This window comes from Sceloporus occidentalis, unplaced genomic scaffold (genome assembly GCF_023333645.1).
Source record: "Sceloporus occidentalis isolate IW3139 unplaced genomic scaffold, rSceOcc1.0.p SCAF_164, whole genome shotgun sequence".
NCBI classification, from domain to species: Eukaryota; Metazoa; Chordata; class Lepidosauria; order Squamata; family Phrynosomatidae; genus Sceloporus; species Sceloporus occidentalis.
The window spans coordinates 628,945-653,215 of NW_028317144.1; the positions used below are offsets into that span (position 1 = coordinate 628,945).

General features: G+C 37.1%; 1 protein-coding gene across 2 annotated transcripts in view; it reads right to left on the reverse strand.

Annotated features, from left to right (window-relative positions):
- Nucleotides 1-13,991, reverse strand: part of LOC149279484 (ecto-NOX disulfide-thiol exchanger 1-like) — a 114,609-nt gene extending 100,618 nt beyond the window's left edge. Inside the window, exons 1-2 of one of the 2 annotated variants that reach the window (XM_089501109.1) lie at nucleotides 13,982-13,991; nucleotides 7,258-7,392 (exon numbers count right to left, since the gene is read on the reverse strand). In XM_089501109.1, coding sequence (XP_089357235.1) covers nucleotides 7,258-7,348 — 91 coding nt within the window. In that variant the 5' untranslated portion in view covers nucleotides 7,349-7,392; nucleotides 13,982-13,991. Of the gene's footprint in view, nucleotides 1-7,257; nucleotides 7,397-13,981 lie in introns of those variants that run through there. The other variant, XM_089501110.1, reaches the window with a different exon arrangement.
- Nucleotides 13,992-24,271: the final 10,280 nt, after the last annotated feature.

Genomic DNA, 24,271 nt, shown 5'->3' on the forward strand with positions numbered 1-24,271 from the left:
GATACTGGAGGCCAAATGAGTTGATTAGTGTGCCAAGAGAGGAAGTATAAAGAGAGAACAGCAGAGGGCCAAGGACTGAACCTTGGGGGACACCAACCGAAAGTGGAAGGGGTGATGATGTCTTGCCAGAGAAGTTGACAGAGAAGGAACGGTTAGACAGATATGAGGAGATCCAGGAGAGAGCTGTATCTCGAATGCCTATAGAAGTAAGTGAGTGTAGAAGAAGGTGGTGATCAACAGTATCGAAAGCAGCAGAGAGATCCAGTAGAATTAGAATAGAGAAGTGACCTTTTGCTTTGGCAGAGAGCAAGTCATTGGAGACTTTTGTTAGAGCTGTTTCAGTAGAGTGAAGGGGTTTGAAACCAGACTGTAGAGGGTCAAGGAGGGAATTAGAGGAGAGGAAGTTAATGAGGCGGTTGTACACAATCCGTTCAAGCAGCTTAGAGATAAAAGGAAGCAGAGAGATAGGGCGGTAGTTAGTCAAACAGACGGGATCTGAGGAAGGATTCTTTAGAATTGGTGTGATTAGTGCATGCTTGAAGGCAGATGGTACAGTTCCAGATGATAGAGAAAGATTAAATAGGTGGGTAAGTGATGTACCAAGGGATGGATATAGAGACTTTGTGAGGTGTGAAGGGATGGGGTCGAGGGGACAGGTTGTTGGGTGAGAGGAAGAAAGAAGAGTGGCTATCTCTTCTTCGGTTGTAGGGGAAAAGGCAGTTAGTATAGTAGGAGTGGAGAGAGTGGTGTTGAGTGGTGTAGGAGGGAGTTGTAAGGAAGAGAGGTCTTTTCTAATAGTCTCGATCTTCTCTTTGAAGTGGGTAGCAAGATCTTGGGCAGTGAGAGAGGTTTGTGGTGTGGGTGTGGAGGGACAGAGAAGGGAGTTGAAAGTAGAAAAAAGGCGTCGTGGGTTGGAAGAAAGAGAGGATATGAGAGTGGAGAAGTAGAGCTGTAATAACAAGAGGACTTGTAACAAACGGAACAGGATCCAATGACAAAAAAATGGTAAGTATGCCAGACAAACCCAACTACCCCAAAAAAATAATTATATCCAAGTATCCAAGTATGTGCTCAGTGTACTAATGCACCAAGGCAAGTATCGTCAACAGCTTAAAGAACCTTAATGTTTAAACTGCTGCTTGTTCGGTCAACATCCGTATTTAACTGAATTGGTATCTTTTCAAAGTTAACATTAGTTTTTCATTACTGGCTGTGAAAAAATATTTAGCAGGATATACATCCTTTTATAAAGATTTTTGAAGCAATAAAGAGGTAACAATCATAAATTTGAAAAAAAGAGTGCAGTGTTTACACAAGATTAGCAGATCAAACAAAAATGTGTAGCTAATTCTAAGTAAAAGTTAAAGGCACGTTACAGAAATGGCCCTTTTGGGAATATGTTTAGAAAACCCAAGCAGATTTATTTTAAGGTGAGATGCATTACTTCAGCTGGCTATACTGCAGAGGCCATTCTTATGAATGGGGAAGATTCAGCTTTTATTCTGAGATTTCCATGAGAAGAATGGCAATGTCATGTACAGCTCTATGTTCTGAGGGTCTGTAGCATCAAAGTTTCTGGAAATAAATGAGTAGATATCACTAACATTATCCACACTTGATTCCAGCTAATATGTGAGGCTTAGGTTGGATGAATGCATTCGATTCGCATAACTGCTATGTAGCTGGAGAATCAGTCGAGATTAATGCCCACTGTTGAAACCCTCTGGGTATGATAGGAAAGCTCCAGGTATCACATCAGATTAGCAGTCCCCCAGGGCATTTCTCTGATTTCTGGGTGGAGGAATGGAACACGGTTAAACCCACTTTTTCTCCACAAATTCAGGTTTGCCCTCCCTGCCCCTATATGGAGCGACCTCCGGGACAACATTCACGGGAAATTCCCAACAACAGAATCCACATTTCAAGGGAAATGTGCCCAACGTGCTTTGTTCATTCCAATCCAACACACTTTCATCAAGGTACAGCAAAATAAGTCCTTAACAGAAATAACCAAGAGTGGAATTAAATGGAATTAAACACAAACAAGACACAGTGGCACATTAATTTTAAATCAAATCAGCCCAGGGCACAGTTCCATTCCAAGCGCCCCTGGAAACCAAGCCTTCGGCTGATCTTGCCCCCCTGTTAGTTGAGTGGGGCAGATGCAATGTATATTTGCAAATTTTTCAGGCAGTGGCAATCGGCATAGTTTTCTCTTTAAGTAGAAATTGCGATTTTAATATAATATGTTAATTTAATGCGATATGACAGAAAAATTACCATAAAATATTGCTGGAACTGATATAAAAGGGATAGTAAAATGAAGCATATTAAGTCATTAAATATATATTCAAATATAGGCCATCTGTGACAAGATTTTTTTAGTCCAGCTTGATTTTAAACTCTGATATACCCCGATGCAGACAAGTGCCTTGGGAACGGAATACCCTCTTGTTTTTCTAGTTGGCTAAGACTTTTAAAAACCTCTGTTATAGTAGCTTTATTGCTGCCTTCATTATACACTGCTAAAAGGGAATGCACGTTTTACTTGAATATAAGTGTGGCCCTATAGAAACTAAAAATAGATTTCAGCATATGTTATAGGTACCAAAATATATTACAAAAGCAAAGATTTATTGCATGTATTTGTGCTCAGTTGCTGCATATATATATACATATATATATATACACATATATACCGTATTGGCTCGGATATAGCCGCACCCTAAAAGTTAGGTGCTTTTTTAATGAAAAAAGTTTCTTAAAGTGTGGGGGGGAAGTGCGGCCTATATTCGAGCCAATACGGTATATATACTCACAAAGTGCTTTATATATATATATATATACATATATATATATATATATATATATATATATATATACATATATATATATATATATATATATATATATACATATATATATATATATATATATATACATATATATATATATATATATATATATATGTATATATATATATATATATATATATATATATATATAGTGCTCTCTTCCACTAATATTGGCACCATTGGTAAATACAAGTAACAAAGGGTGTGAACAATTGCAAACACAACACAGCTTTATCCAAAATAAATAAATATATGTGTGGGACAATTATTGCCACCTCTATGAATTCATATGAGAAAAATATGAAAAATATATTTGAAGTATATTACCATAAATATTTTACATTTTTTAGTACACCAGGGGGACTATGAACAGGAAATTTGATTTTGACATTTTGTTAGGATACATGGTATCATGGACTCTTGGCAAAGGGAGGTAGCACAAAGTATTGACTAAAAGAGCGCAAATAATTGTGCCACATATATATTTCAATTTTTTTCACATATATTTCATTTCTTTTTTTGGTAAACCTTTGTTGTGTTCGCTTATGTTTGATTATGCATGAGACCAGAGTATGTTTGTGTATTTTTTGAAGAAAAGATCAAAGGGTTAAACAATAAAGATAATCTTTCACAGCCTTCTTTGCTCATATTTACCAAGGATGCTGGGTCCTACAGGGAGATCTACTACATGAGCACACCTGGGAACCCCCAAGTGTAGGCTAACCGAGCCCCCCCCCTCTTCTGAGAGGCAGTAGATGGCCATTAGTGGGAAGGAACTGGGTGAGGAGAAGGAAAACTTGGGCAAGAAGAGTCTGTAGCCAAACAACTGACTAATACAAGTATACATATAACTATTTCCCTTGAGTTTACACATCCCTCATAATGCAAGTCAACACTTTACTGGTCACCAATACATGAAATGTACATGTGTCCTGGAGAAGACGGCTGTTTTGGTCACTCTAGGTGTAATAAATCAAGAGTCTGTCAAGGTCAGCTAAAATCTGGTTGGAACAAGGGTTTTAATATGAGGTACTGTTTCTGATTTTAGTTGTTTGATATATGTATATATCTGTGTTGTATTTAAGATTTCATATTAGTTTTCCTTGGCATAGCATTACATTAAGCATTAAACATACATTTTTATTTCTGTGAGCATCAATCTTACGGTGAACAAGCAGTTACTATCAGGCAGTGTACGGTTTCTATTTTTTTTTCCGTTGACATTATATTTAACTTTTGGAAATAGGTCTGGGGTTTTCTTTGGAAATGTACATCAATTAATCTTATTCTAACTCCAGGCAACCAAAATTTGTAGAAAAAGTGACACATTAATGTCTCTGAGGAAAAACTGAATGTATTATTTTTCCTCAACGAGGAAGGTGTACAAGATTGTATCTGCAATGAAAAATAGAAATTGGCAGTATTTTTGGGTAATAGAAATGCTTTTGGTGAACGGTGTGTATACGGCTCAGATACAATGTTTATCAACATCATTCATCTCCACTGTCTCCTGTTATAAAAACATTGTACAGGTTTATGAATATGATTAAATTCTGCATCTGCAATATGACTTTTGCCCAAAAATGCATTAATCACAATACAGATGCTCGAGTCGTGATTTCTGACATTCAATTTCTTAGCTTGTTCAGTCTGTGCCTGCTTCCCTCTACTTGCCCATATTTACTAATGTGAAGTAGCGTTCATTCACATACTATGAAACGTCCAATGCCGCACTGAAAGTGAACCATCATTTCAGTTGGTTACAGTACCATAATGTATGTGTGTTTACTTATGTGTGTTGCCTATGATAAAGATGAATTAATGTTTAGGAAATGCAATAGATAAGTATTTTTATCCACACTGACCAAAGACAACTCTGACTTAATGAATTTAAGCAGGGCTGTGTTTAAACCTGCCCTGATTCTTCATATGCGCCATACTATGTTGTGTTGCACATGCAATTTATCAGGAATGCCCAGCTAGAGGGGCATTCACATTCTGTACCGAAGTTTGTATTGGCCCTATATTTTTATTACACATTCACACTCCACAAACCATGCTATGTGTTTTACTTTCAAAACTTCCCATATAACTAGAAATTATTTTTGGAGCACCCCTCCTCAACTGAATGTCCCTGGGATCTTGCCAAAAAGAAATGTCCGTCAATATTATTATTATTATTATTATCCTTTATTTATATAGCGCCAACAGTTTACGCAGCGCTTAATACAATACATAAATTCAAGGGATATGACAAGACAAGAATTGACAGACTAAGACAAACCGATACATTTGGTGGAGAGAGCCCTGCTCGCAAGCTTACAATCTAGAGGGGTCAATATAGCAAACTAGCAAAACTCTACCATAGGGAAAGATAATAAGCAATGTTACAAGATAGTTAAATTAGATCTGCGAGATTCCCAAGGTTATATTGAATTATCCGATATATGGTGCTGAAGCGGGTAGGAAAATAATGAGTAACATGTGGATGGCACGAAGAGGCTTAAAATTCATTTGAACGTGAAAATGATTTCAATTGCAGAAGACAATGGAATGAGGTACAATGTGAGACCAATCTCACGATGAGGTAAACTGTGGCCAAAGCAGATTTATTATCTTCAAACTAAGCCAATAAAACTTACGTATTTAGTATATTACATCACAGCAACTGAACCGAATAGAGACAGCCACATTTTAATCCTGCTTATTTTGGAAATACACGTAGCTGGATTTTGATGAAACAACCTGTTGTTTTGGCTCATCTGTAGATTTAGTTATTTGTTTAGTTTTTTTGTTCTGTTTTTGACATATGCTTCTATTACTAAATAGATGAATAGATTTATATTTATCTATATTGTAACTATAAAGACAAACAGAACTATGTTTAAAGCCAACTGACAACAAGGCAATCACCCCAACCAAAGAGGCGCAAGAGCTGTTACCCTCCGAACCTTTCACTAAGGAGCCCATGCCAGAATATGCAGAGTACTGTTTACATATTTTAAAAGAACATACAGTAAATGCACGATCTGCCCTACGATTTAGGCAAAATGAATGGCCGCCTTAAAGAGGTGACTTGAAGGGGTACCAAACCATATTCTCTCCCACACTTGCAAATGCCCAGTTTGGCCATGGATAAACTGATATGAAAATGCAACAAATGGGTAAATTTATTCTTTATATACAGGAGTCAATGGTGACTTAAATACTGGGAATCTGCGAATGCTTACAGGGCTTGAATGAGCTAAACGACTGGACAGACAACTCATAACAGGAAAAAAAAAAAAGCAGAACAAACTACATTGTTGTAGAATACTTCTCTGGTCTTTTGTCTTAGTGAAGTTATTACAAGATATGCACACTATTTTAAATGATTTTATGTTAACTATATACAGTATATATATGAAATAAATGATGTACTCTACCTGCTGCAAGATAAACATTCACCTTAAATCATGCTGTCCCGAGATACGCCTCCTCCAAGACAGGATTGTAAGTCGGTGCGGTAAGATGTTTCTCTTTGACAATGTTTACTAACACATAATGGTCTAGTGCAGTTACATACATGTTTGTAAAAACTTCCAAGTGGGGACCATGCAAAAACACCTTGGGGCCACCATTCGCCCATGAGATGCCAGTCAAGCTACACAAGGTCATTGAGCTAACGTGTTTGATGATGTTTCTTCAAACCATGCATGATAGGTCAGAAGGTAGATAGATAGATAGACAGACAGACAGACAAATAGTTTGTCTATTCAAGGACAGAACATTTTCTCCCCAGAGGCTCAATTTAATTTGTAACACTAAGCCACCTAATGACATCTTCATGTAAAATAGACTTTTCTCTCACCGCTTTCCTCTCACGTATTATAAAATATTAAGTCAAAATATACATCCACATATTTCTAAACGTAATTTTCTCAATAAGTCATGTAGAAAATGAGCTAATATGCATAGTTTAGAAGCACAAAATAATTGTTAATTAAAAGGAGAAATGGCTGACATTCAGTTTCCAAAGCATGAGGTTTATTTGAATCCCTTGTTAGCGGTATGTTCTTCCACTCAAACACACAGAAACGCAACAGCTCAGATTCTGGCAGAGGGTGTCAGCGTGCATGGAAATGCGTATAAAAAGGCTAATCACTTTTCCCACACTCTCCATTCCCAGTAACTGGGAGTTTTCTCTCAACAAGTCAAGGGATATAGAATGCTTTTTATCACTTCATACCCCAGAAGAATTGAGGCTGACACACGTATTTTCTCTATAATTATTATGCTGCAGACACAAAGTGGAAAGAAATAATGAATAAACAACAAAAATAAATTGTCACATTATATAACCAAATGAAATGTGTTTTTCAACATACATGGGGACAACCACTGCCTTCGCCCGAACACCCACCTGACACAAGCTGCTGTCCAGCAAGCCCCACGGGGACCATTCCGAGGTTATTCATAGCGGTTGCCCAAGCTGTTGGATCTGTGACTGACATGGTGAGGTGTGAAGCATCGATAGCTATACTTCCCAGTGCGTCAGCTGCTGCAGAATAACACACAACTGTTACTAAAGGTTCTTACTAGAGGCAAAAAAAAGCAAGTATTATTGGCAAATCCACAGAATGATTCATTCGTGTTAGGACAATTAGAATTGGGCTTTAGTTCAGATGTTGATAGCGTGCACATTAAAAGACACACATTTTTAGCATCAAATCTCTAAACTAAGTACTGCCATTCAAATTATATAGCACTCCAGTGGCACTAAAAACATAAATCGGCTACGCCATTACCACCGAGGTATATATTAAGCAGACATTCTACTCAGTGATTTATTAAAAGCTGGGCTTAAACACAAAAAGAGGACTATAGTCATTTTTCTCTGCAACCAGATCTATGCTGGATGAGAATAATAAGATTTGTAGTGATACCATAGCTGCAAGGATGCAGGTTGACATATTAGAAGCCATTTACTGGTTATTTTACCCTATGAGAGTCAGGTGAACGGTTTGCTTGCCTGGAAATTGTTGCTTGTTTTCAGCTCATACCTGTAGCCATTGCTTTTATTGGTTCCTTCTGTCGCTGCTCAGAGCTTTCAACTACCGATACGTTTCTTATTGTGTTGTTATCATTTTGAGACATGAAAACCTTTTTGTTAATTGAAGGGTCCACCAGCAATTCATTAAGCTCTAAATATAAAAAAAAGAACATGAAAATCATTTATTAAAGGCTCTGTTGTTCATAAATTAAGCAAATGAGGTTTGCAATAAGATGAAAAAAAAACCCCTCACAAAACAGAACATAAAAAGACTTGCAAGATTTCACAAATTATTTTCTGTCTGCAACTGTACAGGTTTCAAATATGCCTATTTTGGCGAAAAAAGATTTAAAAAAAAGCTCATTCATTGCTTTTCCTTTGGGAACTTGTTTTCTAGATGCAATACATATATTTATACAGTTTAATTTGACAAACTGTCTCGTCCACCCTCATCCTTTCTCCTTTTTCATGCGAGAGCCTGGTTGCAGCTCCAACTGACCTCACCAGCTCCGAATCTCAAGCCTGAGTTACTCATATGCAATATATTCATTCACACACAGTAGTTATGCACAGATCAGACACCTGTTCTGTGGATCTATGTGAATTGAACACGACTCTAACCCACAATTAAGTACAAACTGTGTCACTGTGTATAACAGAGGGACGGCACTGTACAACATACAGGTCAAGGAACAGTGAATGTGCGCATCATAACACTATGATTTACACTTCCAAGAAAATTACTTTACAAGCATCATACTATTGCAATTTCATATTTTTATATAAAAAGGTTCAGCACTAATTACTTAGGATCAAATCAAATGTGACTATTGGAGTCTCATTATCCCTGCGGTAAATGTAGAAATGAATGGAATTCGATTTCTGGTAGCTATGACGTTTTCTTTCTATAATCCTATGTACTGAAAGCCCCTATAAGCAAAGCCGTATCTGTTATTTCATGTAATGTTTCTCTTTACATTAATTAGCTCTGTTGTACAACGGTTCGGAACGCATTATTTCCATTGCAGGACAGAATTCATGTCGCAATACTACTGGCAGTGAAGGCACTGTACATTTTTTACAGAATAAATGCCTTTATTGATAAAGTTGATATACTCTGCGAGAAATCCTTCAAAGATAGTACGTTACAGACACAGATTGCATTAATATGTATACATCCTATTACAGCTCTCAGCAGGGGTGTTCCAGAAAGTTATAAATTAACCAGCTCTTGTCTACCAGCTGAATACATTTATCTGAATATCAGTCGCTGCACTATATTTGAATTCATATGAGAAGTGTCCCAGAGAGTATATATTTACTTTACTATGGATAGCATTAATATTTTTAACAAACTGATTGGTATGAACATGTTTTTGAATACACATAAGCAAATACCAGAGAAAACATACAGCCAAGAAAATACATGAATGCAATTTTTTGTATTTTTTGTTGTTAAAAACACTATATTATACTATGCAATATTCTGTACTATGACTAATAAGGTATATTTTTAACAAAAGGAGAGTTTGCAGGAGAGTTGAAGTTTCAGCTCCCTTACATCACTGATTATTATTATATAGCACAAACCTCTCCGTCAAGAAGAGCTGAGCTGGACATGTATAATGCATAATTGTGTAAGAGTATTCAAAGTCTCACTCTGGGACTATGAATAAAGATTATTAATCGTGGGCCATTTATTACAGCCAGGTGTGCAACATGTTTATATGTAAAATAATTATATTATTAATCAGCCCCAGACTGGCCAGTTGGCACATCAGGTAAATACCTGGTGGGCTGCCCCACACTCCCTCGATTGCCAGTGGCAGAACCAGTGCAGCAGTGTGTGTGTGGCTGCTAGCTGGATATGCCTGGCTACATGCTACTTGAGCATAAAAAAGGAACGTCTGACACACGGCGGCCAGCAGCCTTAAACTGCCAGGGCCACCTCCTCATCGCCAGCCCGGACCTGGTACCAATATAATGATCTTTTTCAGATTTTACTACATTTAAATTAATTGGGCCCAGTTGCTCCCTGACTTTTCTCTGAATAAAATATGTACCTCTATACGAAATGTTTTATAAATTTGAAATTATTAAAATTCTGAATACTACCCAGCTAGGAAACATTTTACCATTAACTCTTAATAGCAAAGGTACCGCATAATCACACGAAAGTGCTGCCGCATACACATCACAGACGATTTATCTCGCTATGTGCCAGAGGTATAGTAAAACGACCTCATATGATTTGTGCTAACATCCATCCCTTAACATTAATTTAGAAAATTGTTTTGCATCAATCTTGGTCCCTTTGCATTAGCTGTTTAGATATGGAATAATGTGATCACAAAATAGAGTAATGGCAAAGTTGCTTCTGTGTCGTGCTGCAATGATTCTGTTTTGTGTGTCTTGTCATCGCTGCGTCTAGTTGCTATGTGTCATATAGATATGTTATTATTAGAGAGAGAGCATAATGAAAGTTTGACAAACTCACTTATTTATTCCAGGTATTTTATAAAATGCAACTAAAAACGACTTTTCCTCTTAGTGGTTTACAGATGATCTCCATCCAAAACATAGATAATTGTAAAGAAATTTAGCCCTTTGTGAACAATTTTGGCCTGGCAAGGGGAGGTGGGAAAGCAGTGGGGTCATATACTGCAAGGTGTAAGTGAATGTGTAAGTGTTGCTGTGTTAGCATGGATGCGTATGAGTTAGTGTTTCTGTGTTACTATGGATGTGTGTGTGTAATTGGTGTGAGAAGGAGTGTGTGTTAGCTGAGTGTGCAAGTCTGTAAGCATGAATGTGTATGTATACATGGTATAAGAGGGAGTGTGAGGTACTGCTAACATGAGTGTATAAGTTTGTATTAGTGAGTATAAGTAAGTGTATGTTAGTGAAATATGTGTATGCATGTGTGTTAGCATGAGTGTGTACATATGTGTGCCAGTGCGTATGTTGGGGGACAGGGGGCCAATGGGGCTACTTGGCTTTACTTGCCCCTCAGCCCAGAAGGTGCCAGCCCTCCCCTGCACATGTACATCAGACAATGTTATTAATGTGATGAGTGCAATAAATGTGAAACGGGATGTTTCATTGGAGAAAACAGACAGAAATTGAGCCCAAGGATGAACGTAGAGACACTCCATTAACAGACACAATGAAAATAATAAAAGGACACCAGTTGGCCATGACTTCGTCCAGCATTGGATTAAATATGGACCTAGGATTCCTGTCATATAACCAGAACTTCATATGACATTTCCTTGATTTTATTCCGGATTCTGTATTCTCAACAGCCTTCACTTTGTTTATTTGTACAAAAATATATGTATGAGTTTTTTGTTTTAACAAACACCATCACCCCTTCTACCACTCCAAATTCTTCTCTGGCTAAACACATTTACAACAACCTTAAACTGATGTGACCTGCACCAGTCTATCATTCTCCCTAATCCCTGTCCTGCTGCCCATGTCTTACTTACATGTTTTGCGGTTAGTTTTCCGTTTGACTTGATAAAAGGGAGGTTGATACTCAAAAGCATGTCCTTAAAATGGAATGTCTAATAACAGTATTTTTTTTACATTGCATTAGTAGTTTTTAATTAATTCATACCAGCGCTCATAGCGATATCTCTTATATACCATATACAATGTACAGAAGGTTTCTGAGTACTGCATGTCTTTTCTAAAAATCAGATGTGATATTAGAATATATTAAAACTGGCTGATGTTTGACAGAAGATTGATTGACTACGTACTGAATTACCCTTAATTCAAGTGTTAAACTACCAATCATCTACTTTAATACGATAAGAGTGGATTTAAAATTGGACTGGTGTCACTGATGGATAAAAATGTATGTATATTTTAAATTGTAAAGTGTGTATTTATGATAATTTAAAACATTACAACTATATACGAACCACAAAGGTTACATCTTGTACATCTATTTCCTGGGAAGATACAGAACATTAACTACGCTCCAAAGAAAATACTAAAGCTTTCCCATTCCACTGTTACCACCTAACATCTAGAGTTCAAAAGTAATAATAATAATAATAATAATAACAACAATATGCTATTAAAATAAACAACTATATTTTTCAATTATTTCAAATACAAAAAGTAGGACAGTAAGTGTGAAAAATGTGAACACCCATGTGCTCCACCTTAGATACAGTACTTACGGATTCTGTGTTCGGGGTCTAGAATAAGGATAATTCTTTGATTCACTATATCCAAGAGTCAATTAAAAACACGGAACAAATCACAAGCCAGCAGTATGCTCCTAGGTTTAGTCCGTCAGTACACTTAGTTAATGTAAAGCTGATCTTGGAAGTGAGAAGCCTGGAGGAGTTACAGCTTTGAACCGGCCAGGTGTGGTGTCATTAAGATGCCCTGGTAAATCAGTTACATATTTGAGTAAATATACCCAGCTTAAGGCATTCTGAGGGGAGTTAATTTCAAGAAACTACAAAACAGATTGTGACCAGTGTAAACCAGCAGCAAAACACCACTTAACATATGTATTTAAAAGGTCACATAGAGAATATGTGTTACATTTTAAACTAAGGTGTTGCTAATGAGGCTGGGGACATATATATGTCCCGGGGCATTTAAGGAAGTTGTTTAGTAACCAATGTCATAAAAAAGCCCTAACTAGGTAGTTAGTAAATAGCTAAATAACTTAAGATATGTTTGTACAGCAACGTATGTGTGTATGAATACATACATGCAACAAACTGAATCTTGTGAAGTTTGCTGTTCCACTTACTCTACACAATGCACTAAATTCCACATTAGAAACACCATTCCTACAACGTCTGACTTCGTAAACCCTGTCTAGAAATAAGTATTTAATGATGTAAAATTCTGTCTCATTCATATGTTTTGCTAGGGAACACTAAAATGTCACATGAGACAAACACAGACACTGATTGGTTGTTACAATGGAAACGGGAAAAAAAAAGCTTTCTTCGCAAGAAACAAAATGTCAGCTCTTCTAATGTTTATTTGTTTAACATACCACAGAAAGCATTTGCAAAAAAGTAGGCTTTTCAGCCAACATGACAACCTGGTTCCTTAAGGGGCAACCTGGGATGGATTGTACTCGAAGGACGAAGGACGTTAGCTGCAATCCAACCAAAGATTAACCCCTTCACGACAAAGCCAGTACATGTACAGGCTCACAATGCATTGTCCTTAATGAGTTTAAGATCAGATACACCCTATACAAAGGATAGTATCTGGCCCACTGGTTGGAGGAAAATACAATGAAATGATTTTAAGTTAATCCTTGCGTTAACACAAACTGATCATTTGACCTGCTACTGATTAAATGCTTTGGACAATTCCCAGATAGACAGTGGCTGTAAAAAACATTTAAACTACTGGTGTTTGAGAAGTAACCCCATAACTCATGATTCTCCCAGAGTCTTTTGATTTTAATACTGTAGTCCAATTCTCGTAATAATTGCCTCTGGTTTCATTACCGAGAGAGCGTTAGCAGAATGTATGACATTTCTTGGTCCTGCTGTCACACTAAAGTAGCGCTGTTACTGAGCACACACATGGAGATCTCCTGCTAATTTGTAAAGTGTGGACAAACCAATTGAAGGCTATTCTAGCAGCGTAGAGAGTGACTGTTTAATAGTCTAACAGCCAGCGAAATAAGAGGGCAGACAAAAGAACAGCCACCGTAGACAGTACAGATAATTGAAATGTGAACATGTTAACTCTTTACTTGCTATACAGACCAGCCTAGCACGAGAGAATACATTAAACGCATTTACTGATGCTATACTTTAGATTAATCCCCCTGTCACACAGCTTGCATCTGTTATGGGAAGGAAAACATCAATGGATAATCATTTTAAGTCTTGTTGGCTAAACATATACATTGGGTCTGCTGCAGCTCACGCATTCCAATTTGTCACTTAATCAAGCAGAACTGTGTAAAGAATATTTTTCCATTAAGGAAGAACAAACAGTAGCTCCAAGGCTCCTCTGCATTTTGTCATCTTTACTCTATGTGGATGTTTTTCTTGTCCTTACAAAACCTTTTTTCGACCCCTGCTGCAGAGTAAACAAGGCACGTTGACCTGCCTTGGTGCACTGCTCGCGGAGATCAAGCATCTCTTGGATTACTCACTATGAATAGTTGTTTTGTAACATAGTAAAAATCAGATTGATACTTGTTTTTTTGTTTTTTTTTAATTAGCTGGGATATGGTATGGAAACAAATAGCATTTTCCATAAATATGCTATGTGTACTATATGAATAGGCGTTGCTTTAAAATATATCATTTATTTATACTATTAATGTCATCATTTTGGGAAATACATAAAAAAAATCTAAGGTTCAGACAATTTACCATATGATGTATTTGCTTTATATATATTTGTGTTAGCTTGTTACATGTGATTTTCAATATAATGGAAATTGTGCCAAATTGTGTTTCATTTTACCATGTGAAACCTATTCACAGTGGTAAGGAACATCGGATGCAAAGTGTGATAACATGTCGATAAGATTGGTAGATACATATTTAGGATTTTGTCACAATATTATTATTACCTCTGTGCTACTTAGAAACCCCTTCCAATTTTCTAAACTTTCTGGGTTCTTTGCTTTTGATGGGTGACTCAGTGAAGAACTGATGAGATGTTAGGATTAATTCAGATGCAAAGGGTGGAAATTGGGGCTACTACAAAAAGCATCACTATAACCACATAGCATCAGGATTGCTCTTTACGTAGAGCCCCCGATGATCCTAATACGTAAGATCTTGGTACACCCTGTGTGAACCATTATTATTATTCTATATAGCGCCATCATATTCTATAGCTCTGTACAATGGGTAGACAGGACATAACAAGTAGTATTTAGCATAACAATTTGACTTACAGAAACAAGTGAGGAGGCCCATGTATTTATTACTGAACTCACTTTTAGTATTTTTAGGATCCATATATCCCTCTGTAGCACTTATATGCATTGCATTTTAAATCCCCATTTCCTTGCAAACACTGTCTCCTCTAATAGAGGTAAAGGGAGTTGCTAGTAATTATAAGGCAATGCCTAAAGCTATTTAAGAATACATTTTTATATGATAATTTAATAACTCATTTATATTTATTTTAATTTATTTTCAAAAATACATTTTAAAGGAACTGCCAGATATCTACATACCTTTAATTGCTTTTTCAACCTCAGGGTCGGGCGGGCTGAATCTAGTAACTCGAACCATCATGAGACAATTAAGGCAAAAATCATCTGCAGGGTTTATCGTCTATTCTTAAAAGTCCACATAGAGCTCTCTAGTTCTATAAAAGCCTGGAAAGCTCATCAAACTGTGTGCTCCCTATTTATTCTTACCTTATATATTAACAATTCATACAGGCTAACTCTGGTTGCCTTGTGCCTGTCAGATCTGGCTAACTCACACATATACTTGCTTTATTCCAGTAAATTAAGCTAAGGTTGTGTAAAGTGCTCCTTGAACTCGGGGCATTAACAGCTCCTCCTCGGTGAGACCACCCTCAGGCACACTTAAAATCCTTCTTTACAGGAAAGGTTAAGGACAACATAGTTTTCCGTGTGCTCGAATCAAGGACAAATCTTTCCAAGGCCCATCAGGCCAGGCAATTAATGGAATCAGCTGTATTTTCTGAATTCCAAAGACGTATGGGTCATCATAATGATTACCGCGCAGTCCTATTGTTAACTGCTCCTGTGCCACACGATCCAGCTCTTCTGTCTCTTCTACAGCTGTCCTCGGGAAAGGGTATAAGAGCAGCACCAGGCTGGCTACTTTGAAACATTTACCATGAAAAAACAAAAGTGTTATTTTCCCTGATATAAATAATACCTTATAGGTATCTTCTGCTGCTATGGAACAAGCGTCAATATGTCTCTAAGTCGTCACAATACCAAGAAATACATGACAATTAATATTGAAAAGTTTACTGACAGCAGAGAATTGGCTTAGAAATTAAATTGCGTTACTTAAATGCTTCTCTTCTTTCAAATACCCTACTCATTGACATAAATAAATCAAAATGCCCCATATAGTCCTGGTTAAGCTATGCCCCCTTTGGTCATTTGAATTGTAGGGAAGTATGTATCTATATTACTATCCATTTATCTGTATAGTTGTTTTTTTTGTTGTTGTTTTTTACAATTGAGTTGAATTGTGCCCTACAGATATTTTGTTACATGTATTAGGTTATTTCAAATTTTTTGTTAGACCATAAAGTAACTTTGGTTGCCACTTTGAAAAGATAAACATAGGAAAATTCCCATTATCGTTATTTATTTATAGCGAACCACCATATTCCCCAGTGCCAAACATAAATAAATAATACTACAGCAGACAAAAAAAACTCTTCAGATGGCTGTGAGAGAGCTAACTATTTACAGGCAAGAAGAGAGTGGGAGAGATAAGCAAAAGAGACACTATTCACCATAATGATACCTGCTAATACATTAAGGATGGCATTCACAAAGGCCAACTACATATTTAAAGCTGCAGTTCCACCTACTCTGCAGAACACTAATTATGGCATTATAAATCATAGCAGTTACTACAGAATGCACAAAACCATACATCCACCACCAAAAAAAAGCAATAGACTCATGGTCTGCTTAATGACCGTCATATGACGCAAGGAAATGGTGCTGGAAGACTAAAGACATCTTGAAAAGCAATACATGCACCTGTTTGATGCAGAAAAATACATAACTAAACTTGTTAATAAAAATTGTGCTTTTTGTTTGACAGTCATTCAGATTATTTTAGTGATATTCAGTTCAAACTCATGGAGGCTGAGATTTACATCTCAAGATTGGGAGGGGGTGAGATTATAATCAATGTTTTATTCTGAAGTTCTCTCCTTTTTATTCACCCCTCGCATCCACCCCCCTTACCAGGACTGCCTAAAAAACACTTAACATGTGTTAGAAACTTGAAGGCATTTGCCCTAACATAACATATTAATAGTTCACCTTAGTACATCATTAATTTTATTATTCACTCCAATGGAATAATCACATAAAAACAACCTAAACTAACCTAAAGCTTTTTAGATTTCTATGGCAAAATCCTAAGGGTCTGCCTTAGTTTTTATTCCATACACTGCTGTTCAAAAGTTTGGGGTCACTCAGCTGCTTTCATGGAAAACAAGGACATTTCTAGCCATGTAACAAATGCAAAGGAGATTTCTAATGATCAATTACCCTTTTAAACTTGAATTAGCGAATGCAATGTACCATTGGAAAAAAGGAGTGATGGTTACTGATAAAGGCCGATCACAAATCAGCCGCTTCCAGCTACAAAAGTCACTTAACACATTGACAATGTCTACACTGTATTGCTGAAAATTTTGATATAAAAAACATTTGATATACAGTACATTTCTAAGTGGCCCCAAACTTTTGCACTGTAGCTTACATATCTATTTCACACACATACCTATTTTCATTTACACAACACACTATGTTCATGCATGCACTTGCACATCAAGTCTTTGATCCTTTTTTAGATTATCATGTGTATTATGCAATAAAAATGTTCATGTTTTAAGCTACTTCCAAATTTAAAGGGACACATCACATCATATGCACTTTAGTGTGGTGTCTTACTTGCAAATGCATGGGAGGACTGTGCAGAATTACCTTGAAGAATGCTGTTTTCAATAGGAGATCTTTCTTGGCACTGATTGGCTGCTTCAAGAAACCAATCAGTGGCCAGAATTGTCAGGCCACAGAGAGAAAAGGCATCTGCAGCTACTCCCTAAGGTATGTAGTTTTTTTTTCAGTTTGTAAAGAATGCATAATAAAGTTCTCATAGTTCGCCTTAAAGTGCATTTTTAGCAAGGCCATCATACTGCACATTTAATAAAGATCACATAAGAAATACAGCTCATTTCAGGTACAAATTCCATCTAACCTGTGTAATGGAGCAGATTACAGTGGCCTGGATAGTATAATAATAACTTGCCCACTACTGTTAGATATGTTCATTCAATCATCCCACTCCTGCAATATTAGCTGGATTTCCCAGCAGCTGCAGAGGGCTCTGCCAAATGGATATTACATTTTATGGTTTTCTGCTGTAACATTACAGTTGAAGTAAATGTCATAGAAACTTCCTTTCAAAAATCACGTCTTCATAAAACTTGTGTGTCATAAAGAGACAAGCCTGAGCAAACAGGAAAACTGGCATTAAGTCACTACACAAAAAAGGGGAAGCAACAGAAAATTATAGACATATTTTCTGTTTTAATGCTTCATTGAAAATGGAATAAAAACTTTGACTCATGTTGTAAGCGGGATAAATAATTAGTACTATGAATATTCTGCAATATGACAATTCCTCTTTGACAACAATCCCTTTAATCTTACTTATAAGAGCCCATATTTGCATTTTTTTTTTCCACATGTATAACTTTCTATATACAGTATTTTTTAATCTGCAGTCTGTCACAAAGTTTGTATTTTTTCCTGCCAGTAATACATTAATTTTATTAAGGACACAGAGGCTCCTATTATATTGCATTCTCTTTCTTTAATACTACTCCCTCAGCAGCAAAAAATACAGGAAGTAGTTAACTGAAGAGAAAAAACATCTATAAACAGATATAACAAGCCAGCCAATCAGCAACCGATCCGGGTACATCAAAGGGCGCGATATACTGCTGCACTTCCTCTTTTCTTGCTGCTCCCTCAGCGGACAGTTAAGTATTTCTTTGCTCTCCAATTTATTGTCGTTATTATTGTGATTTCGGTTATTTTATTCCATTTATTTGCTACCGTTATTATTTTCTCCTGTGTATTTGTGCCTCCCCGCCGTATACCCAACCTTGCTATAGTGTTGCGGGTTGTGTGCGCCTTCCTGTTTCTTCATCTTCTCCGCCCGCGACGCGGTGCTCATCTACGGAGCTTCTGTGTCTCCGGCTTCGTTCTTGGCCGGCGAGCCCGGTGCGCGCATGCGCCCTGACTCGCACAGCGGCCGGCTTCGTTCTTAGCTGGCGAGTCCGGTGCGCGCATGCGCACTGACTCGTGCGGTGGCCATCTTTGGGTGAGTATATTGCCTCTGTCTGTGGATTGTCATCTCTTTTGTTGTTGTTCATTTATTTTACGTGGTTCCTTCATCCTGCTGTTTTATCATTGTGTCTATGCCAAGTCATGCCTATTGTCCCGATTGTATTGTCTTACCTCATGAGCTCCTGATTTGTTGATTTTTCCATGGTTTCTACCGGTGTCTTGTTTTTCTCTCTGTTTCAGCTTGATGTCTTCTGGATGCTTCCGGCGAGTTGTCCATTGTTTGAGCTGCCTGTTCCTGCTCGGGTTTTTGTTGTTTCCGGTCTGATTTGATCCGCAAGAAAAGAATAGAATTCCCTGTTTCTGGGAAATAGTATATTACATTATTGTGTATGACGGCTTGTGAGACTGCAGCTTATAACCCGTGATAATAACAATAATGAAAAGGTATTTTTGTTTCTAATGGTCTCCTGCCAGAAAGTTAGCATCTGGAAAGCTCTGTTCTTTGTAGCAGATCACGGAAGGTTGACAAGTTCCAGGAAAAGACATGCAAGGTACATGTTTGTATGTATGTGTATATAATTTTGGACATTATATATATATATATATATATATATATATACACATACATACAAACATGTACCTTGCATGTCTTTTCCTGGAACTCGTCAACCTTCTGTGATCTGCTACAAAGAACAGAGCTTTCCAGATGCTAACTTGCTGGCAGGAGACCATTAGAAACAAACATATCTTGCTCTGAAGCCTGGCAGTGTTACTATCAGGTTACACTATACATTAAAAATAAAATTGCTTTTTAATTATCATGATGATATACACTCACTGGCCACTTTATTAGGTACACCTGTTCAATTGCTTGTTAACACAAATAGCTAATCAGTCAATCACATGGCAGCAGCTCAATGCATTTAGCAGTGGTCAAGACAACTTCCTGAAGTTCTGACCGAGCATCAGAATGGGGAAGAAAGGGGATTTAAGTGACTTTGAACATGGCATGGTTGTTGGTGCCAGAAACTGCTGATCTACTGGGATTTTCATTCACAACCATTTCTAGGGTTTACAGAGAATCGTCCGAAGAATAGAAAATATCCAGTGAGCGGCGGTTGGGTGGACGAAAATGCCTTGTTGATGTCAGAGGTCATAAGAGAATGGGCAGACTGGTTCAAGATGACATAAAGGCAACAGTAACTCAAATAACCACTCATTACAACCAAGGTATGGAGAATACCATCTCTGAACGCACAACATGTCGAACCTTGAAGCAGATGGGCTACAGCAGCAGAAGACCACACCGGGTGCCACTCCTGTCAGCTAAGAACAGGAAACTGAGGCTACAATTCACACAGGCTCACCAAAATTGGACAATGGAAGACTGGAAAAATGTTGACTGGTCTGATGAGTCTCAATCCCAGCTGTGACAGTCAGATGGAAGGGGCAAAGTTTGGCATAAACAACATGAAAGCATGGATCCATCCTGCCTTGTATCAACGGTTCAGGCTGGTGGTGGTGTAATGGTGTGGGAGACATTTTCTTGCCACACTTTGGGCCCCTTAGTACCAATTGAGCATTGTTTAAATGCGACAGCCTACCTGAGTATTGTTGCTGACCATGTCCATCCCTTTATGACCACAGTGTACCCATCTTCTGATGACTACTTCTAGCAGGATAATGCACTATGTCACAAAGCTCACATCATCTCAAACTAGTTTCTTGAACATGTACTCCAATTGTACACATGTACTCCAATGGCCTCCACAGTCACCAGATCTCAATCCAATAGAGCACCTTTAGGTTGTGGTGGAACGGGAGATTGGCATCATGGATGAGCAGCCGACAAATCTGCAGTAACTGCATGATGCCATCATGTCCATATGGACCAAAATCTCTGAGGAATGTTTCCAGCACCTTGTAGAAAGTATGCCACGAAGAATGAAGACAGTTCTGAAGGCAAAAGGGGCTCCAACCCGGTACTAGCAAGGTGTACCTAATAAAGTGGCCAGTGAGTGTACATGTATGTATATACATATACACACACACATATATATGGAAAAACTAAATGACACATTTACACACACATATATATATATATATATATATATATATATATATATATATATATATACACACACACACATATAGAAAAGCAGAATTACAGGGAAATTAAATTAATGCCATAAGATGCTGTTCAAAGCTTTGAATAAATAAGGTCATTAGACCTATGTTAACTGAAAGAGCAACCAGTATTGTTATTTCAATAATATATATTTTTTATACAATATTTTTATATTGAAAACATATACAAAATACTGAACAGATTATAGATCAAAGATGCCTATGAATTTATTAAAGAGGTAACCTGGACCATTAAAGTTTAATACTTAGAGCCATGCTGTTGGTATATATTTTCACTGCTGATCTGCTGGCTGTCACCCAGGTTCACTGATGTCAGTTATGTAACTGATCTTGTTTTTTTAACTCACTGTTGGGTAGACTTACATTACATCTTGAAATTTATCCTATACCGGAATCCAAATGTCAATGACCTGTATATCATAATATTATTCTGCATGTGGATCTACGCAAGCCACCAGCATCTACTGTGCACAAGTGCCACTATCATATTGCATTTGCTAAATACTTTATAAAGGTTTTTACCAATGCCTAGAGTTTATCTTTTCTTATCCTAGAACTTGCAGGATTAAGTAGGCAAAACGCAACAGTAAAAACAACCATTCCCTTATGATGATTTGAGTTTTAAAATGCTGTTGCTTGTGAGAATATAAAAGTGGATTAAAAAATATCATAGTCCTCTATACTTGGAGACACAGTGTAGCTACTACTTGAAGGCAGCCTTGCTTTAGAAACATTTCTTAAAGGGGGACTGTCTCCCCTTCATTCTTTAACACGTATAATTTATTTTGGTATTTTGGAAGATTTTTAGCCCTAATCATTAATCAGCAAATTAGCAATGATGAAGAGATAACATAATGGGGGAAATTATCTGGAGATAAGGAAGTTTAGATGTGTGCTTCAGTGGTATACACATATGGCAAGCTTCTTTTGTGTGTGTATATATATATATATATATATATATATATATATAATTTACATTTTTAAACACCATAGTATGCTCAGTTGCAACTACACACACTAAAGTCTGAAACGTTTCAAGCCCTGTTTGCTTCTTGTTTCCCCCCTAAAAATGCCCTACAAAATAACTTCCAGAAAGTGCAACGTTACTTAATTAGATAAATAAAAACATTTAAATGTATACCGTTATCAGGAATAATAAATTAATATCTAACATATTTTGAGCTGGAAATTCTCTGGAAAACCTATAAACATTATTTGTTTTTCTTGGCAAATACAAACGGTGACCTCACCAGGGAGAATAGATCTTTAACTAGCATTTGGGAAAGAATGCTCGTAATAAAATGACTTATCAAATAACTGCATTTATCATCCTCCACAGCCCAAGATTTCTTGTTCCCTTTATTTAAGAAATCAAAAAGTCATTTTTTTACATTAAAGTACATTTAAATACGAGTAGATCTCTGAAGCCCTGGTCAAGCCTATCCCAGTGGGCCAGAGCTCCCTCCATTCCCGGTGGTGCAGTGGAGGTGAAGACCTGTGCAGCTGCAACATCTATACTATGAATTATTCCGTTACAGGGCATCAGGTGGGGCATCGACCATAAAGGAGGAATTGCTGGAGAAGAGGTTTGTGATAATGGCAGCGTAGACTTCTATTGCTCCTTGCAGACCTCCACTTCTAGACCTTTGTGACTGTTTTAAGAGCCCTTAGGACAGCTGATTTGGTCCCTAATGTACGCCAAAACCCAGAAGAGCTTTTGGCAGGGCAGTTTAGGACCTGCTATATTACCGTATAAATGCAGTCAGGTAAGGTATGTACTAATACATCTAAGACAACGAGCAGGGAACAAACGGCAAGAATTGAGTCCCAAAGAAAATCATTTAATTATTCCATTCCTTGCAACAATTAAACCAGCAAGTGACATAATCAAGTTGTAATAAACGAGTCTTATAAAGCATGTCATAACTCCAGCAAACTGAGATGGCTGGATAATTGCAAGGAAGCAATAAAGGAATGGCCTGCATTCTTTGATCTCTAATCGGCACTCTGCGTAGTCCACCTGTTTCCATGAATCACTGATGTTCATTCATTGATTGTCACTAATGAATTAGAGGGCATTACGCCAAATGGTAAATTTTAAATAACGTCAGCAAAATTCTTTTGATAGAACATTAACTAAAAATTTACAAAAGTCAACTGTTAGTCTGTCTTCTAAATGTTCAATCGTCTTTTGCTGTATGTCAGGACACAGTAGTCATATAGCTAGCATGTATAAGCGTAACTGTCTTTTTTATGTGTTTTTCTCCATTAACATCACAAAATTCATTCTTCTATTTCTATTTCTATGGTCTGAAATACAGCAGGGGCCAATCCATCAATAAACTGTATTCAATTCATCAAATGGCCAATCAGGAAGTATAGAGTATTTATAGCAGTCAGCAAATACATGAAAACAAATTTCATTAAAAATTATTATTGGGGACTAAACATTGAGATTCTGAACAAGGTTTGTATTTTTTTTCTTCTTTTTTTCACTGTGATTTTCAGTGATTCAGATTCTCATATGAAATGAAATACTCCGGTTGTCCGTCAGTCATTAATTTTGTTACTGGTCACATCAGTCCTTGGAGACATGCAACACAATTCTTTGCACAACAGCTGCTGTATAGATCTTATTCTGGCCAATTAATTCAAGAGGCCTTCATCACCTTTATCTGTCCGCTCCCATGGCACTAATTTAATCTGAAAAGCAGCGTTGCAAAAATATGTAACCATATTCATGGCACTACACAGTTGACATAAAAATCTTCAGAAATAAAGATATTTGTACTATAGTTTTCTAGACTACCTTATTTTCTATTGGTAGTAAAAATGTTACTTGAATAAAAAAAGTAGAGTTTAGTATGCTTGAAAAATTGTCCTATTTACTGTGGGACAGTCTTACAGTCCTGATTTTCGAGCATCTTCACATTGAGCTGCCCCCCCCTGGTTTGGTGGGTGAATCTAAGGCACCACCAAAAGTAAAAACCCTATTGATTTATCATTAATTGTACAATGACCCTTTTGAAGAAAAAGACCCTGTTCCAACCCTTTACCTCAGACACAGATGAAGTTTTCAACAGCAGCTTCACAGTGCAAACGTCCTAAGTATCCTGCTTTTCGCAGAACAGCCTAAGGTTTGGTCCTGCTGTCTTGCATTTGCAGTTAGTTGGGATCATGGGC